The sequence below is a fragment of the Pinus tabuliformis genome, chromosome 8, assembly GCF_031772625.1.
Source record: "Pinus tabuliformis cultivar Carrire ecotype Pingquan chromosome 8, CPIR1, whole genome shotgun sequence".
Lineage (NCBI taxonomy): Eukaryota > Viridiplantae > Streptophyta > Pinopsida > Pinales > Pinaceae > Pinus > Pinus tabuliformis.
In genome coordinates this window covers 1123231392-1123250695 of record NC_142294.1, presented here as the reverse complement: position 1 = coordinate 1123250695, position 19304 = coordinate 1123231392, and the positions used below count along the sequence as shown (strand labels likewise).

Sequence of the window (19304 nt, the reverse complement as noted above, 5' to 3'; positions counted from 1 at the left end):
TTCCGGTATTTTCTCTTTGTCTGCTGTTCATGAGAGTTAAGTGCACAAAGAACAGAAGTATTTCGCAGACATCCCAAGCAATATAAAAAAGCCTCACATTTAAAAACCTTATGTGGGGACCAGTAGGAAACCCTAGAGTCCAGTGCTCCGTGCTCTGCAACTACGATATCTAGATCATATAAGTCTTTTAAAAGCAGCCACTCTGACTATGCAAATGGCAAACTGCTGTCATTCTGGTGGAAGAAGGCTAAGAATCACTTGACAAGTCATTGTTACACGATTTTTCTTATGATTGATGGCTTGACTAGTCTTAGTCCGAAGTGTTAAACACAACTGTCTTTTAAGAACTTCAAATATATAGGAACTTCTATACACCTTAATTCAATTGACAAACTCCAACACCTAGATATCCCTATAAAGTCAATTCTAATATACTTATTCAATTACTAATGGGTAACTTTTACCTATTCCTCAATGACCTTATCTAATATTTTAATCAATAGATGTTTAAGAGCTTCTGTGTAGGTACATGTTGCAAACAGTTCCATTTTACACTGACATCAAAGATCTGTCTAGGCCCAATCAAATGCACTACCATGAAGAAAAGTGAACATTCTTAATCTCTGTTCAGAGAAGAGATTTCTGATATTTAAAAATGAAAACTTAGAGAACTGTGTGGGCAAAAAAATAAACAGAAAGCTATGAGAAAACACCAAATAGACTTGCAAATGCTTCAGATCCAACCACAAAACAAATTCTGCAAGTTTTGCATCCCAAAAAATGAGAGATGATGCCAAACCTTGTTATAATAATTTTAAAGCAAAAATACTTATTTATGGGAAGATCCTTGTAAGCAATATTTGCAGCACCACTGAGATGAGAAAGTGATACTAATTGACCTTTTTCAAGGACGAGAATTAGATACTTAACAAACAACAATAACCACTACAGATTCAAAGTAACTAGTCCGGATTTATCATGTCCATTCCTAAAACTGAATCCAAGTCCTTTCTGCCAATAACAATTTCACTGCTGTATCTTACATTGTAAACAAAATCAATGAAGCATGAGTTCTTAACCCAGCAATATATAACATAAACATACAAAAAATACCTGGTGAGGTTTCAAGATACATGAGATAGATTTAGATATTCTGATTTCTGCTTCATCTTGTTCTCTGGCAACATTAACAATAAAGCCTTCAGCAGCATTACCCAGTAATTCGTTTTCCTTGGCCCATGCTTTTTCCCCTTCACTGGCTGATGCCTTCGACCACTGTTCAAACATTGAACGCTGTTGCAACATTTTAAGGTGGTCCTGGCGCTCCTGTTTATTTAGACAGTAAATGCATTCATATTTTAACAAATATATCCATATAAATGTTGTTAACAGGACTCTGTTACAGATTGATAAATTGATAATAGTTCTAGCAGAAATATCTTGGTTAAAACATGTAAATGAAGAATCACCTTCTCAATAGCAATCTTTTTCTTTGTTTCTTCACCAAGCTCCGCATCATCGATGATCCTCTTGATTCTCTTTACTCTCCATCTTTTACTGCATCAGAGAATAATTTATTTGTAATCCAAAACATTAAGCAAGTTCTAACTTGAAATAGGTGTTTAGAATCCACTGCTGCAACACCACTTCTAGGATTTTAGAGTAGTTTATCATTAAATAAGAATAATTGAAATCCACAAAAAAGGCAGGAAGCAAATGAAAAGTGCTACAAATAGGATATTAGCATTGACCCTTCTAGTCTTCTTATGAAGCATGTTGAGCCTGCATACACAAGTAAAAAGATATCTACCCACCTAACATCATCAAATCACTGAATGTGCTCATTGTGGAACAGAGATGAAACATAAAAGATAGATATGCACTGAATAGTTACAAGTTATGCATCATCAAAGAAAATTCATTCATCAGGTGATAAAGGCATGTCCATCCCTAACAGAACACAGTTACTTTTGCTTCATCCAAGAACAACAGTTACAATTGGATATTGTTTCTTTAGTAATCATGTGAAACGAATTTTCACAAACACATCCAATATAATGGTGAGATGCAAGATACCAGCTAGGATCTGGCAATCGGGAAAAGACTTATGATTATACTAATAAGCATAAGAAATGTCCAATTGACAGAAAATTCTAACAGTAATGCTTAGGATTTTATTGTTTGATAAGAATCTAAAGATATGTTGATTCCCGCATTTGATAATTTAGTGCTACACCAACGAGAAGTGTTGTAGTAGGACCAAATACTGCAGAGAAACACAGGGTCCACCAAGCAAGGCAAGACCAGTTTGTTTTGAATTAGTAGGAAATTAGAATACCCCAGACAGGCAAATATGCCATAATCAATATCCAGCACAGGAAATTCCCACACATCAGAGTAGATAAGGACCATCACGATCAAGGGGAAAAGTTCTGATCTTTCTCAAATATTAATATCCAATATTTTCACTATTAATACAGGATGTACACTGGGAACCCACTCACCTATCTTTGATCAGTAGTGGTCGACAACATTAATGTAATTCGCCCTCCCCTAAGTGGTAGAAGCGATGGAGCTCAAGCCCCTACTGCTAGAGTTCAACACAAAATTACAGAGCAAGGGCCACTCAGTCCCAGCTATTCTCCAAAAGACATTATCAGATAATGCATTGGGCCAGTTGTCGCTCAGATTGTACAAGCACCACGACAATGATTCAGGTCGGGGGCTGTCACCCTGATCCCCAACCTCTCCGTTCTAGCTGCCTCCCAACAGCAAGCTATGGGGAGTAGATCCTATGGAAATGAGACGATGAAGGACAAGTTGGGAACCAACGAGTCCGAGAGACACAGTTGAGTGACCAACCTACCTGGTTAAATTTAGCAAGATTTTAAAGATTAGATTAAATTTATATTTGAGAGCGATGACTTATGCAGTCAAAACTCTTGCTTATTGAATTAAGACCAAGTAACCGGATAGACAACTACTGCGTGGATGCTTCACTAACTTATATGACATGCAAATCCTAAGACCTAGGTGAGATGCAAAGATCTTGGTTATTTTTAATTAAATGCCTAGTCTAAGTATGACATTCTCTTAACTGTTTTGAAGCTAGGCTCCAAGGTAGGTTGTGGGAAGGAGACCAACAGGAAGCAAGCAAGGGCTTAATTAACAATACCTTCCGTTAGGATCCTATCACCCGATGCCTCCAGCGCTACAGAGACTGTGGCTCTAATGACTGCAAGGTCACCATGTTAACTACCGAAAAGTTGCTAAGCCCTTCAAGCTAGATGAGAAGGGTCATCCTAGAAATCTATCGACCAGGCTTATGCTTGGAGGTAAGTTATTAATGCATTTGAACTTAGGATGCAATGCAAAGATGTTGAGTGAGTCTTAGGCTATCTTAATGATTACGTACTTAAGCTATAATTAAATCTTGAGTTAAGGAAACAAGTACTTGACAATCATATTCAAAAGACAATCTTGACCATAAGACAAGTGTCAATACGATATCAAGATATGCCCAACAAAATAAATGATTTATCAATATGCTCAAAATAGCAACAATAAATAAACCCAAAGTAAGGATTAGAGCACTTATCTATTTAGAACACTTTGCCAATGATTATTACTCAAAAAATACCACAAGACCATCAATGTTCTTTATTTGAATTAGGAAAGATCATTCAACTTAATAGATGTTCAAATTGACGCAAGAAGACTTGAGGATCTTAATATCTTAAAGCGCTAATGTAAACCTATCATTCAACCAAAGATATGACAATATGAGAGCACTTTTTTACCAAAGTTTTAATGTTATTCAATTGCTTAGATTATTCACTTAGGAAACCAAGATTATTAGATTATGAGATGAATGTGCTTTTAAAGAGTGAGCCTGAAACCTTTTGAGATTACACAAGGCAAGGATGTGTTAGTACCTTTGAGACAAATAGAAGCAATGTGACAATAACCCAACAATAAGCTCACTTTAATGCTAGTTGTCCCTTCCACAATATGCAATTATTGTCAACTTAACATGAACCAACAATAGCCTTTAAGTCACTTGTTCTCCAATGTTATAACAGTAGTGGATAAGTTTTTATGACAACAAAGAGTTAGATTTATTTAGCAATGTGGAAAAAGTCTGCAAAAAATCTCGATTTAATCCTAAAAACGCGATTTTTTGAACTAAACGATTTAATCCCCCGACTTTTTGGCGACTTTTTCACAAAGGAAAAAATCGCGATTTTTTCCTTACACTCGATTTAATCGGGAATCGACCCAAAAAGTCTTCCTCCCTTCCCAGGCCGTGGATAAAGAGGCCATGAAGGTGAAAAAACTATAAATTGAAGCTTCCATCCATGCACTTTCAAGTTATTGCATTGTATTGTTTGTCATACTTCTTGAGAGCATAGCAGTCTCATTTGTAATCTGTTAGTTTTGAGGTTAAGATATGTTTTTTTTTTCCAAGGAAAAACAAATCTTTATACTTCATATTTCTAGTTAGAAAGCAAAGTATACATTGGCTAAGCCTCCAGGCTTTCAGTGATCCAAACTCTAACAGCCACTGCCCCTTCAAAAGATTACAAAAGTACCAAAAGGACAGGCATACAACAGTCTTCCGTAGAAAGAACCCCACACCATCAAAAACATTGTTACAGTTGTTGAATGCTTCCAGGAGAAAAAACAAAGAGGAGGTCATGAAGATCAAATAGCAACAACTTGTCCAAAAAAAACAAAACTAGTGCCTCAAAAAAGAACCCATTTTTCAAACAAGAACAAAGTACCTGTGAAATCTTGTGACAGCAAAGATCCTTCCTGCAATGAGAGCACGTTTTGAAAGGGAATCTTCTTTAGTGGTGAACTCCCTGTAAATGTGGGGAAAGGTTATGTATCAGAAGTGGATTTTACCTCCAAGAGTTTTTGAATAATATATGCCAAGGCTAGGTTAATAATCTGACATCTACTGTTTTCTCAGAAAATAAGCAGCTTGGATTCACCAAGCGTTAATTTTCACATCTACTGTGATATTCACTGTTAATTTTCATTGGACCTACCACCTAACACCTTATTACCCAAGCAGATTACAATCTACTGAATAAATGCATGACTTATTTCTTAATACAATTAGCGGAAACAAAAATTAAAAGGGGAAGAGGATCTGAGTGACTGCTTACTTGATGACTTTTAGATGACTCATGATATACATTTATAATATTTTTCGTTGATATTTTGACTCTTGAGAGTTGAGACTCGAATAGGACTCAAAATTCAAGAGTTGATTCACTATTTTGATATGTGATGTAGCATTAGACTTCATATACATATTATATATTAGCTTTCTTTACATGTTTATGTGGAAATGCATTTATTTGATGTTGTGGGTACTCTAGATGTTAAAAAAAATTTAAAAAAATGAATAATTTTGTGTTTTTTTAATTTTGCCGACTTTTTCAAAAAACTCCCGACTTTGACGAGTTTTTCAACTCTTGGACCCTCGCCGAATTAATCCCGACTTCGACTTTTTCCACATTGTTATTTAGAGCACCTTTAATATGTAAAGAAATATTACATAACCGAACCGGTGATCGAAACAAAAAACCTTGTGGACCGGGAACCAGCCAAAACCAGACCAGAACCGATAAAAAACTAAAAAAAAAAACGGTTTACCAAAAACACATAAAATATTCATATTTTAAAGAAAAACATATATGTTCATGTGCATCCATATGAATCCAAACCATTTATACACAAATATGCAAAAGTTCTCATTTACTAGCCTGTAAGGATGCACATAACCAAAATAGCATCGAGTGCAATCCATCTTTGAACAGAAAATTCATCAACAAATAGGCTTTGGATGGCCTCTAGCATCCAAAAAAAATCATGCTACAACAAATGCCTACATATCATCAAAATCATTGCTCATATTGGGGTCTTCGTCATCAATATAACCATTTAGGCATTAAAATAAGATAGAAAAAACGTAACATGTGATGTCAAGATTTTGTTTGAGTGATGGGTACATTTTTAGTAGAGTCATGATATAGGAGTTCGACGACCAATGCCACTAGCATCAACGTACATAGAGGGCTTGGTGCTCTTTATTAAATTCTAGTTCCATACCCTCGTACATGACAAAATCCAATGGAAACGTTGCAACCCCTCAATCCTGAAATCTAAAATTATACTTTCTCCATATGAAATCCAACGATGTTGTAACCACCCTCAAACATCCTAAGTCATTTCTTGATAAGGTTAAAAATTTAAGTAAAAGGATGAAAATGAAAGATAATATTAGGGCCATAAATTGCATAGCAATACTAGAGCCATAGGCTTCATTATTAGGCTAAGGGCCATAGGCTTGAATATTAGGCTAGCCTAGGGGAGAATTAGAAGTGGGCCAACCAACTAAAAAACTCAAAAAAAGGCAAAAAAATTATGTTGGTCTACATAGGTCAAACTACACAGAAATAGGAACTGGTCGGTTCGGTGAAATAGGTCTGTTTAATACCGAACCGTCCAATTCCATTACAGAACTGGGCTATTCCAATTTGGAGGCATGGTTCGCACCGGTTTTGGACCAAAAACAGTCAAACCGGCCGATTCCACCAGTTCTGGTCCAAAATTTGCCAAAAAAAGCCACTAAAATCCTTTTGAACGCTGACAGCTTCTCTTTGGACTAGAGCATTGAGCTTGTAGATGAAAAAGATTGTGGATCTTGCCTTCCTAGGCCTAGATCCAACTCTAGAAAGCCTCTAAGAAAATTCCAAGGTCTGAAACCATTGAAACCCTCAAAAAATCTTCAAATCCAGTGTGGATATTGTTACCTCTCAAACTAGAAAAGGGTCCTAGAGGGGCACTTGCTAGGTCAAAAGCAACAATGAAGTTAAAGCCCACTATCACCAAAGTTAAAGCTTCCTACTCTTTACGGACTTTCACCGATGGGAGGAGACCTGATATATAGAAAATTACTTGTGAAGGATAGGTCAACTAAGATGAATGTCAAGTGATCTCAGGGACCCTTTCTTAGAGGAGACTCAAGAATGGGATTTGCTTGCTTCTTAAGCAATGTACAAGGCTTTCTAGGAAAATGGGATGAGGATTTAAGCGCTAGGTTTAGGGAGTATGAATTGTAAAAGAGATTCCCAGTCCCTAAAATCCTTATGGAACTTGGTTTCCCAAGTGGTTTTTGAAGAGTTGACTTTGACAAGATATGGGACCACATGGGACCAAGTGGACCTAGGTTAGGTTGAGAGGAAGGAGTTTAGCAACCAATGATAGATTTGACCTAAACAAGAAGGAGAAGGGGATCAAAAAAGTGATTTCACTCAAAGGTGCAAAATGATCCTTATGAGGAACTAGCCTAGAGAAATTTAGGGTAAAAACCAATCTCAAGGCTAGGGCTTGGTATATATTGCAAACCCCACTGTCAAAATTCCCTCAAATGTGGAGGAGGCCTAAGAGAGACACTAGCACAGTAGAGGCCAAGAGATTGAAGTTTTTCTATGGGTGGTTTGTCGATAAAATGATGCCCTAGGAGCCCTAATGTGGCTAGACCTAGAATAAAAAAGGGGAGGTGAAAAAAATGGTTCTTTAAGTGATCATCTAATGGTAGACCAATGCCTAATCCTTTGGGGAGATTGGAGTCAAGAAGAATATGAAGATGGACTTCGTTTCTAGGTCAAGGAGACCTCAAGGACAACTTCGTTTGTCATCAGGGTAGAGGAGAGTGACCTTAAAGCTTTTACACTTCGTTTTGCAAGGTAAGATGGCTTGTCAACATAAATTCAACCATAGAATTATCCCTAGGAGAATTCATTCAACATACATGGCCATACATGGAAATACGCTATATAGAAACATAATTCCACAATTTCGCAGTAAATGCATGTAGCAACTAGCCCTAGTATAGCGAAAATCTCATCATCAATGTATGTGACAAAGTAAAAGAATAAATAGCATTAAATTTGTACTTACATGTAAGAGAATATATCCAACCACCAATAAACTTGTCAATCAAGAAGCTCCAAGATAAAAGAAGACAATCCATACATCAAAATTCATCCATGCTCCAAAATTCTGTCAACTAAGAAGGTATGGCGAAAATCTCAAGAGAGATACAAGTTCAAACAAAGTGACGATGAGAAATGAACTATCATCATTTGTATTTATACACTCCTAATGAATTCGATTTAGTTATTTGAACCTACATTAGCCCCTAAAATAAAAATAGTGTGCAAATAAGTAACTTTTAGTGACAAGCCCACCAAACAAGCTCATAAACAAAATAACAAACCTCTCTAGAGGTCAAATGATCAATAATACATGTCGTTGGGCCCTCTAAGAGGCCTGATGAAGTCCATAAGTGTCATAATGATGAATAAAACTTCCAAAAGTAATGGACAAGGAGTTGGCCCATTGTTCTCCACATAATAAATCTGTTGTGCTCCCAATGTGTGTGAGGGCACACAAGTGCCCTCATGGGTCTCCAAGTAAAGTCGGAGATGCATGCAGACCATCTGTAAGGGTTCAGATGATGGTGTAAGTGATGCCACATTAGCATACAAGTCCTGGATCATCTGCCAAGCGTATGGTACAATTGTGGGGTTGGCTAGGCAAAGGTGAACCCGGTGCATCTTCCTCTTCCAATAACTGAATCTCGAGTAATCTATGAACATCTTTGGGGATCCATGGAGTGTTGTCTGTTGCTGTCGAGGCCCATGGCTCTAAATACACACCCTACAAGTGCCAATGTAGCCCTCTGGAAGGTTAGGGCCCCGTATAGGGAGACCACCTGCAATCCTGCATAAGTTCCAACGCGTCCCCTAGCCTTCTAGTATGACAAGTCGTCAAGGAAATCAATTAATAGAGCTTACAAACCATAGACAACAGGTGGGCACGTCATAATGGCGTGCCCTTCCATAAGTAGGCTTTGGCATGTGCTAATGTCTCCAAGCTCCAAATGGGGTTAACCAAGTATCCTTTTAGGTGGTTTCTACTTCTAAAGGGGATAGTATGTCCAAGGTACACCCTTTAAAGAGTGGTGGCATGTGATAAAAAGATGAATGGAGTAGGGGATGAAAAGAGACAACCTTAGGCCACATGCTGAGGTACAAGGGTAGCTAATAAAAGGTAAGCCCACACTTAGATATATAATGTATTGGAGGAAGCAATCATGCTACATGAAGTGCCCCAACCTTGATTTTTCCACCCTTCTTCTTTATATGCCTTTTGCCTTTTACGATTTTTCTTTAATTCACTGCTTGCGGCTAAAGGGGTAAGAGCATGATGTGTGAGATATAGCAGTGGATACCCCCTTGAAGGTAGCGTGGTTCACTGCCCACCAGGAATTGAAACAATCATCTAGGGCCTGTTGGAACCAAGGTGATGGCCATGATGATGGGGTAGAGCTCATGTATTGGCTTTTACCCACGTGCTAAATGTGTTTGTCTCAACCATTTTTTTCATTTTGTGGTACATTTTCCTATTGAATGTGGACAATTATGCTTTTACTTTTATTTTCAGCTACATCAACCTCTGGGGCATCATTCCAAGCCCGACCCAAGGTGTGGGCAAGGGAAAGGGGAAGGCTAAACCTATGTCAACTCAGTGGAGGAATGTGGACCCAAGTGGGAAAAATGTTGAATATGGTTATAATGAGTAGAATGAGAGTAATGTATATGGATGAGAGAGCAAGACCACACAACCAAAATCAGGGTTTCCCATGTAGTACCATCCCTAAAGCCCAAGGGTCAGTAAAAGAGATCCCACAGAACTAGGGTCCAAGGTTAACATCCAAAAGAGGTCTTGGGGATAAGAGCACAGACCTAGTCCACTCTTTCCATAGAATCCCTCCACTAATCCATGCCCAAAAGTGTCCATGATAAGCAAACTACAATACTCAATTACCAAATGAAAAATTGTACCTTTAGGTTCGGGAGGCCCATCTTTAAACATGCAATCATGACAAATGGGTGAGGGACCACATGGCTGGCTCAATGGCACAATGAGCTAGTTGGTGGTTGCAAGGAGTTGATGGCTACCGACTGAGGACCATCTTGGAGAAAAAAAATTCTCCTAGGGATACCACCCACAAAATGGTGGGTAATAGAGATCACTTGCACAAATAAAATTAGAAGAGCCCAAAACCCCAATATATACAAAAATTTAAAATAAATCCCAAAACCCCAGCGGCAAAGAAGGGTTAGAAAATAAAATTATTTACAAAAAATTATTTTACAATATTCAAATGATTGAATGTTTTTATATCAGATCTATTCATTAAATGCACAATAGATAAAAATTGATGAGCAAAATAATTTAAATGGGTGAGCGATGGCCAAGATCTCTGCAAAACCAATCGTTAGATAAGCCTTGAAATTTAACAAAGTGAGTTCTTAACCTTCTTGTCTTGGGAGTTGGTTGGTCCAACAAAAAATCTTAATACCATAAATTCTCTACACACTTAAGATCAAGTTATTAGATCAATAGGGACCTTCTTGTCTTGGGAGTTGGTTGGTCCAACAAAAGATCTTAATACCATAAATTCTATACACACTTAAGATCAAGTTATTAGATCAATAGGGGCTAGATAGACACAATAACCCTCAATATCTAGAGATACCTGCTAGATCAATCAAGTTAGATCATTTTCTCTAAACCTAGTAGCTAATGCAAGATACATGTGCAAATAGTTAATTCAATCAATGGCTAAAAAAATAATAACTTGTAAAATATTATTCAATAGAGCATTAACAACATGATCCAAAAAACTTACCACAAGAAACAAAAGAGGAACACCACCATGAATAAACCCCAAAGTCTTTTTTATTATTTCCCAAAAAACATATTACAGCAGCGAAGCTTGACTCGGAGCTTCTTTACAAAAAAAAATTGTATCTTGAAAAGTAAATGGCTTCTAATTTATAGATAAATCCTCCGAATGGAAAATAATGACTAGTTGGCTTGATCCCCATCAAAATAATCCCTACCGTTGATATATTTTGATCATCTTTTAATCTCCACCGTCATAAATCTTTATTTTGTGGAATGTTCGAATTTTTCATTTAACCCATTTTCTTAACTCAAAAATAATTATTTTGAACTAAATTCCTCAAAAGTTTGACTTTGACTTGACCACCAAGGACCAAGGGTCCAATTTTTCTTGAAATTTCCAATATTTTCTTGGTGGGGGACCTCCAAAAATTAATTTCTTTAAGACCCGCGAATTATTCCAGTTGGAAAATTTAATTTCTCTAGGACTTTAATTTTGAGTCTAATTAATTTAATTTCTAACTTAGGATTTTAATTTATTTTTACCAAAAAATTTAATTAATTGACACTTGAAATGATTAATAATTTTTCCACCCTCTAATATTTTAGCCATGGTGTTTAAGTATGAGGGACCATGCACTAAAATATTTTTTACATAAGATAATTACATTTCAACTCTCAAAGGGGGAACACGCATTCGTTATAGACCCTCAATTTATTACCAAAATTTTGCGACTCAATATGATCTTGTAAACCAAGTGATTTGTAATAAAATAATTCAGCCAATTAGCTTAAATTATTCCCAAATCACTTTTACAAAAAACTCGACTAAAACATTAGGACTCACCTACAACCTTAACGATAAATTCCACCTAGCTTTGAGGTGAGGCTAGAGGGAAAAACTATGTTGATCATCCATGTTTAGAAACACAAATGAATCAGTGAGATGAAAAACTCCTAAGATGAAATTTGTCGCCAAAATAATAGGTTTATCTAGGTTGTTACATGCATATATGGTCTTACTAACATCATTCACATTAAGATTTTGCATAATGGTTTTACAACTCTGATAAACTGGCCACTGATGATGATGAATCCGGGATATCTGACTGCTCAAACATGATGGAATCCTTTGCAAAAATGTGTACTGCTATAGGGCAGTTGACACGGAGTGGTTAACAGGGCCTTTTATAGTTATTGAGGATTCAGAAACATCCTTCCTTTCTCTTCTGGCCTCGGCCTCCAGCTCCTGTACCACTCAACATGCACTTTCTGATGATGTTCCTCACTCCTGTACATATTTATTTTCATGTATCTATTTTCTTTTGAGTAGTTGCTTAGCTCTCTGTGGCTTCAATATTAGATCTTTATATCATTCCTTATTGTTTCTTAGCTTAAATCTAGGAAGTGCTACAGCAGTCCCACTTTGTATTACACTAATGGTACTCTTTTAGTCCCATTGACCTGCATTTGTGGTCATTTGTTGGACATACATAAAATTACCATATCTTACCTTATCTTCTCTAGAATTGACAAGTTGAGTTGCAGGTTCAAAGAGGGCCTACAGAAGTCAACTATAACACCAATAGTTCCAACCAAAAGACTGCAAAGCTAGCTGTAATACAGCTTGAAAATCAAATATGGTAAGGTGTGTAATCAAAAATCACAATAGAAGGTTGCAGCACACGAAAGATCATAAGATGACTTGCAGCACTTGCAGAATATATGAAAATCTTGTCATATATACGAGATCACAATGTGGAAGAAAATGCCTGTAACGCATGTTGTGGAGGTAAGGCAGAGTTAAATAAACATCTTCCAAGAAATGGAAGCCTCAACTACAAAATAAGAAGAGGCATCTCTTGTAGAAACAAAACCAAGTGGAAATGCTGTTTGAGCTTCCAACTTACATGACCAGTAGAGCAACAGTGATGCCACCATTACAAAGAATTAGTAAAATTAAAATCAAATTCAATACTAGAACCCATCTTCAGATAAGTATTTCTCAAAAACCGTAATTGTTTATTGACCAAAAATAAATAACAAAATTTCATTATTAAGATTTGATCTAGAATAAAGGAAAGCCGCGTGAGCACGCGACAATCCCTTTTTCATATTGACATTGATTAGCAATCAAATGAATATACATGCATGCATACATATATACATATATAAGTTGCAAACCAAAATTTAAATGCCATCATAACTGTACAAACAAAATATGCTTTCCACAGTTAAGTCTAATTATGCAAAACATGAATTTATATTATTAAAGTACAGCAAGAGATATGCTTGAATTTCCCAACGACTCTTCAGCAAAAGGTCCCATTTACTTTCAGCACTGTTGACAATACAAGAAAACCACTGTACATTCAGCAAAAATCAAATTTACTTACCCAACATCCAAAGCAGGAAGTTTGTCATCTGAAGATGCAGAATCGCTATCAGAAGCCGACTGAGAGTGGCTTGCTATCTTTACAACCTTATTATAGTAGTCATATTCCAGTGAAGCTTAGCAGATTATGGTCACAGCAAAAGCAGCGCCATTGTGAGTTAGTTATAATTTTCTTTTTTCTTCCTCTCACAAAACACTTTTTCACATAAGAGTCACAGTAGATTAGCGAACCTCCTTTCCCACACCAACGGCAAAAAGATTCTGAACCATCAAGATCCTGCATACCAGGTCAAATTATCAACATCAAGAATATGCAGATAGAAGACATCCTTAGATAAGAGAAACTATCAAACAATCTTACCTTCTCAAACGGGGCACTCCCATAACAATATTTGCACTCTTTACATATTATAACTTCAAGCAATGGATGCTGAATTACTCTGGACGCTTTCAGTAATCTGCCACATGCTGTGCACTGAAAGTCTCTGGGACCCTTATCTGTACCTAATCCTGATATATCTTCACCAGGAAATTGTTCATCGGTGATCATTTCAACATCAACAACTTCATGAGTTAAATCAGCTGACTTAGTTACATTACATAACTGGCCACAGCAAGGATCCTGAACCCCATTTCTAGTATCCAACTCATCATCACTATCAATAATCACAGTTCGACTCCTTTTGCTAGCAAACTCAAAGTCTTGACAATCACTAGAGCGTTTTAACATGGTAGGCTTTGGTTGACCATTATCTTCAGATAGAGAAACTACCAAGGAAGAGCATTTAGCAAATGTATGATGGGCAGATGCTTTTTGGATTTCTTGGACAGGTTCCATAGTAGATAGGTGACTCACAACTTTACTGCACTCATATGGGTTTTGTAAAGTTTGCGTCAATTTCATATTTTGACTACCATTAATGCAACAAAATCCAGACTCTACACCATTCACAATCTCTGACAAGGGTTCAACATTACTTATTCCATTCAGAGATGCTGTGCCCGCAGTATCATTCTGAATATCATCATTAGCCTGAAAGAAACAGATAACACAGTGAGCCATAGAGTTCAATAAATCATCCAAAAATCACTATGCAAATAACTGCAACACTGAGCATGTATGTCCACTGTTCAGTAACATAGCAACCAGATAGCACAACCTGTGAGAGAGCTTAAAATAACCGAATTGGCCATGCCAAGATTATACATAATGGTTCTGATATTGTCAAAGATCACTAACTTTCAAAAGCTGCAACGAAGTAAAAACCGACAACAGGAACCAAATATTCATAACATGTGTAACAGTTTGTACCGTCTTCTTTCTCCTGCGTTCATTCCTCCTCCGTTTCAGACGTCTTTGCATTTTACGAGCCCTTTGAACATCATCCTCCTCTTTAACCTATCAGAGAGATAAAGCTATTGTAAGAAAAAAAATTCTCATTTACAGCTCACAATTCAATCTCAATTTTTGTAAAAACATGTAATATACCTCCAACATTTCAAAACAAAATTTAGCTCATAAATGACATTCAATGAAAGGGAAAGAAATGTAGGCCTTGCCAGCCATGTTAACCAGAGCCTAAAAGGGCTAGACATTTACATAAGTATGTCTACATATGCATTTCCTAAGACATACAGACTAGATTAACATCTCAGACTAAAGTCCAGTCTCAACTTGAGTCGGCAAAAACAAGAGTGTACATCCAACACAAAATGAAATATCATAGATGACATCTAGGAGTAGATATTCAGGAACAAAGAGACATATTGTATATGATTGCTGGAGGTAACAGTTATAAACCAATTAGGTATAAGTAGAAGGCTGTGTTGAACCTGCATTCCCAAAGGACTTGTTGACTTCTCAGTGGGGGTGTGCCCCAGGGGGGCAGGACATGTTTCATGTACCTAGATATCTCCGATCATAGTGCGAGATATCCCCAAACCACAGAATCAGAAAATATTCCCCCCAAAAATGTTGGGGAAAAAAGAACAAAACAGGTATATTGGGAGGAGTAAAATGTTTCACCCAGCAGAAAACCCTTAGCCATCTATGCTATGCCCATTATTTTTGAAAAAGGCCCTACTATTTTTCTACTATCCACTTTATCTTGCATTTCTAATAGCAGAAGATAAGGAGATGTTTCTTGCACAATTTCATTTGTGTCCAGCAACAGCATCAAAAGTCAAAACCACCTCATCTATGTGTTCTGGAATATTTACTCACTGGGACGCAGATTTTTCACTTGAACAGTAGGAACAACCAAGAAAAAAATGAAAAAAATGTTTTTCTGAAGCGGCCAAAGGCAGAAAACGAATTGTATATGGTTAAATTTTAAATTTTGAACTCGTGAACATTATAATCTTGTCATGTATGAATTTATTAGTGAAATTTGAATCCAGAACTGTTGTTCTAATATAATTCATGAACGAATCATATTATTTAATGTTTTCAGTTCTACTGTTTTATATAAATTTCAGTGGTATTTTTAATTTTTTTTACTTTTATTCAACATATTTTAACTTCCACATATTCTGCACCCAACATTCCCCCCAATGCCCTGATTTTAAAAAATCATGCCGCCATCCCCATCATCGCAAATCCAAGCATCTTAGAATGATACGAATTCACATGCTCAAATAGCACATGGGAGGGTTATACAAGCATTTGAAGATAACATTCACCAGAGGAGAATGAGGTCATCCATCTCCAACAAATTTTTATGGTCATAACTCTTCTCCATGAAACTCTTCCTCCTGGACATTGTAAGCAAAGCTATACATATTTTAATTGTAAATTCAAGTATCAAAAACAAAATAAGTTGCACCTATCCTATTCTGCGAATTAAAACCAATCAATGTAATGTTCTAAGTTCTAACAATCAGAACAAGTAGCCTGTTGGGTTCCAGATACTGGTAATGTGAGGACCAGGCAGACACATTATCTCGATAGGTCGATGTGTACTGGCAGATTAAGACAATGATGGGTAAGGTTCTGATTGAAAGGTCTGAAGATTGGGAAATTGAACCACAAAATCAGAGTGCTGGAAAAGAAGCTGGCCAATATCGAGTTTTCAGATTCAGAGGAAGATGCTGGTCCACCAGAAACCATCCAGGTGGAATCCACCACAGAATAGATGTTGGTCAATTACTGTGTACTGTTTGCTTTAGTCTTGTATACAGTCTTGTTATCCAGCTAGATATAGTAGGCTGTCGGGCCTTAGGCAGTAAGCATCATCTCTATGACTGCAAGTTCTGGTATATGATAGGTTTTTCTACTTGGTTTCAAGTTTCTGAATGGCCCAAAATGACTATGCTGCGCTACTGGTCTGGTTTACCATATGGCAGACCAGTAGGCAGAGCAGGTCATATCTATTTTGTATTTCTATGACTTGCACAAAAAAAGGAATAATGTTCTAATAATCAGGATCCTCATCAGTCTCATAAAGCATCAACAGATAGGAAGGTGGAGAGTAGCAGCAAACACCCATAGGAAACTCAATGGGTAATTCTGCGCTCACATTATTCGCTTAACCAATTCAAGTTAAGCTCACCCATTTATCATGACTAAGCATAAATCGTGATTGGCACTGTTGTCGCACAGATTGTCACGACAACGCTCAGACCGGGGGCTGTCACTCTGATCCCCGATCTCTCCGTTTAAGCCTGTCTCCCGCGGCTAAGGGGGGTAGACCCTATGGGAAAATGAATGACCAACTGTGAAACAGTTGGGTTGGGAGACACGAGGAAACAAGCACTAAAATGATTTTACTAAGTAAATAGACCAGTGCCTTATAGAGTTGATGACTGAATAATTAAATGTTGCAGAAATATGAACCATGTAAAACAAACATTTATCATCAAATAACCCGAGCAATGCAAGATATCCAGTAAATTCACAATGCCTTAATGATGCTCCAGCAATTAAAATTTCGAAAAAAATTAGATGCTTTAAACAACCACGTAATTTCAAATGCTAACCAGATATCACATTCATGATCATTTAAGCATGTTTAAAAAAAATGATAAATATTAATTCCCACATCAAAATTTTAGCCTCAGCAGAAAAGATAAAACGTAATAAATCCCTGAGCCAAGACTGAATCTGGCAAAATATTTTTATGTTTTCAAATAAAACAAGACTAGGCTAACTAAAGTCTAAATAAATGAAACTTTAAATCTAAAATCTAAACTATAGAACAAAAAAAAAAGCCTAAAAATTATTTTTTATGCTTTTTTAAAGTTTTATAATTTTTTATGAATTTTTTATTGTTATATTTTTAAAACAAAACTTAAAGTTAAAATCTAAACTAAAACTAAAGTAAACAAAACTTGAAATTTAAAAAAGTTCTAAAATCTATCTAAACACTAAATTCTAAACTACATAAAATCAAAAGTAAAAAACTAAGGACTAAAACTTTTTATGCTTTTGATTTTTAAATTTTTTATAATTTTTATACTTTTATGATTTTAAAATTCAAAATTAAAAATTTAAACAAAACTTGGAAGAAAACGATCTAAAACTAGACTTTAGATCTAAAAACTAAACAAAACTTAAATCTAAAAGTAAAATCCTAACTAAAGACTAAAAAGGAGGACTTTTTATTTTATTTTATTTTTTTTAATTTCTAAACTTAAAACCAAAAGAGAACAAAGCCGGAATCTAAGTATCTATATCTAAACTCTAAAATTTTATTTTTATCATTTATTTTTTATGAAACTAGAATCAAAACTAAATCTAAAAAATAAAAAAATGAGACATAACTATATGCTAACCTAAAAAATCGAACCCAATTACATCAGCGGAAACACATACAAAATAAAAATAAAAAAGGAATGTCGAATGCACTAACTGAACTAACCAAAACAAAATGGAAAATAAAACTATAGGAATCGATATGCTTGTTTATCGTATTATGCAGGTACGTGGAATGACTGCGTGCGGTGTGCAGGTAGCGAATGGCAAACGGCGGAGAGAAGCTCGAGCAAAGGCCGCAGGTTTCTGAGCGGATTTGATGGCAGACAGCGCAGGAGGAGACAAGCTTGCCGCTCGCTGGAGGTTAAATGGACGGGCAGCGAGATATTGGGTAGCGCTTTAGACAATTCGATCGAGTGATGGCAAGATACAACAAAGAATAAGGCTGCGTGGATAGAGCGAATGGCACTGTGTAAACAGATTGAGGTTGTATGCAGCGGAGCAGCGTTTGGTGATGAAAGAGAGCTGGACGTATGGAGAGAGAGCAGCGATTTGCAGGTTTTGCAATGGCGGGATCTGAGGATAGCAGCCACGCAAAGGACGCAGCGTGATAGTGCTAAATGAGAAGCGTAAAGGCTGATAGATAATGAAATCGGTGTCTGCAGAGAACAATACCCAGTGAATATGCTTGCTACAGCAAATGAAGTATGCGTTGAAGTTGGAATGGACAGCGTCGGGTTCCAAATTTGTTGGCAGCAGAATAGGGAAAGCATGCAGAGGGAAGAGGACTGCGTGAAAATGATTGGAGCTGCAGCAGATTAAATGATGGAAACTGCGTGAGGTTTGGGATAGCTTGCAAAGCATCAAACCCTCAAATAAAACTTCGAAAAGAATTATGCCAGAACAGATTCCAGAGGGCAAATAAAAATACGTATTTTTTGTTTAAATTTTCCAGAAAAATATAATATGCAGCCAAAAACTGATAAACCCTTTAAAATTTCTCAGAAATTTGCAAATAAAGTGATACTCCTCTGCTTCAGAATTTCTAGTTATCACACCCCACAAAGATTTTCCAGCTCTGAAATAAGTATTCCTGCAATAGCTGATTCTAAGGCCAGATCTTACCCCCCAGGGCCTAGATCTGGCTTCAAGATTTAAGCTCACCTTCAGATCTGCAACCTGCAATGGCAGAACAAACACCCAGAGATAATATATGCAAGGATAAAAACCTAAAACCCTACAAACCAGCTACAAAATTTACAACTTTGTGACTCTGCAACAGCCAGATTTGTCAGTTATCATCAATAATATTTTCAGAAGTTCAATTTTACTTTGAGATACTTTAGAAAAACTCTCATGCATTCATAAGATAAACTTAAATGATAAAACCAGGATTGAAACTGGCTGGGCTCTGCAAGAAAATGCTTTGTGGGAGTTGGCTGG

At 36.6% G+C, this 19304-nt stretch overlaps 1 protein-coding gene across 1 annotated transcript in view; it reads right to left on the bottom strand.

Moving 5' to 3' along the window:
* The window catches only part of LOC149239288 (protein CHROMATIN REMODELING 20-like), a 137970-nt gene that overhangs the window by 31410 nt on the left and 87256 nt on the right, over nt 1-19304 (bottom strand). Inside the window, 6 exon segments of the mRNA XM_089373386.1 lie at nt 1114-1326; nt 1470-1557; nt 13170-13276; nt 13278-13445; nt 13530-14201; nt 14481-14567. Of these exon segments, the coding sequence (XP_089229512.1) occupies nt 1114-1326; nt 1470-1557; nt 13170-13276; nt 13278-13445; nt 13530-14201; nt 14481-14567 (1335 nt within the window).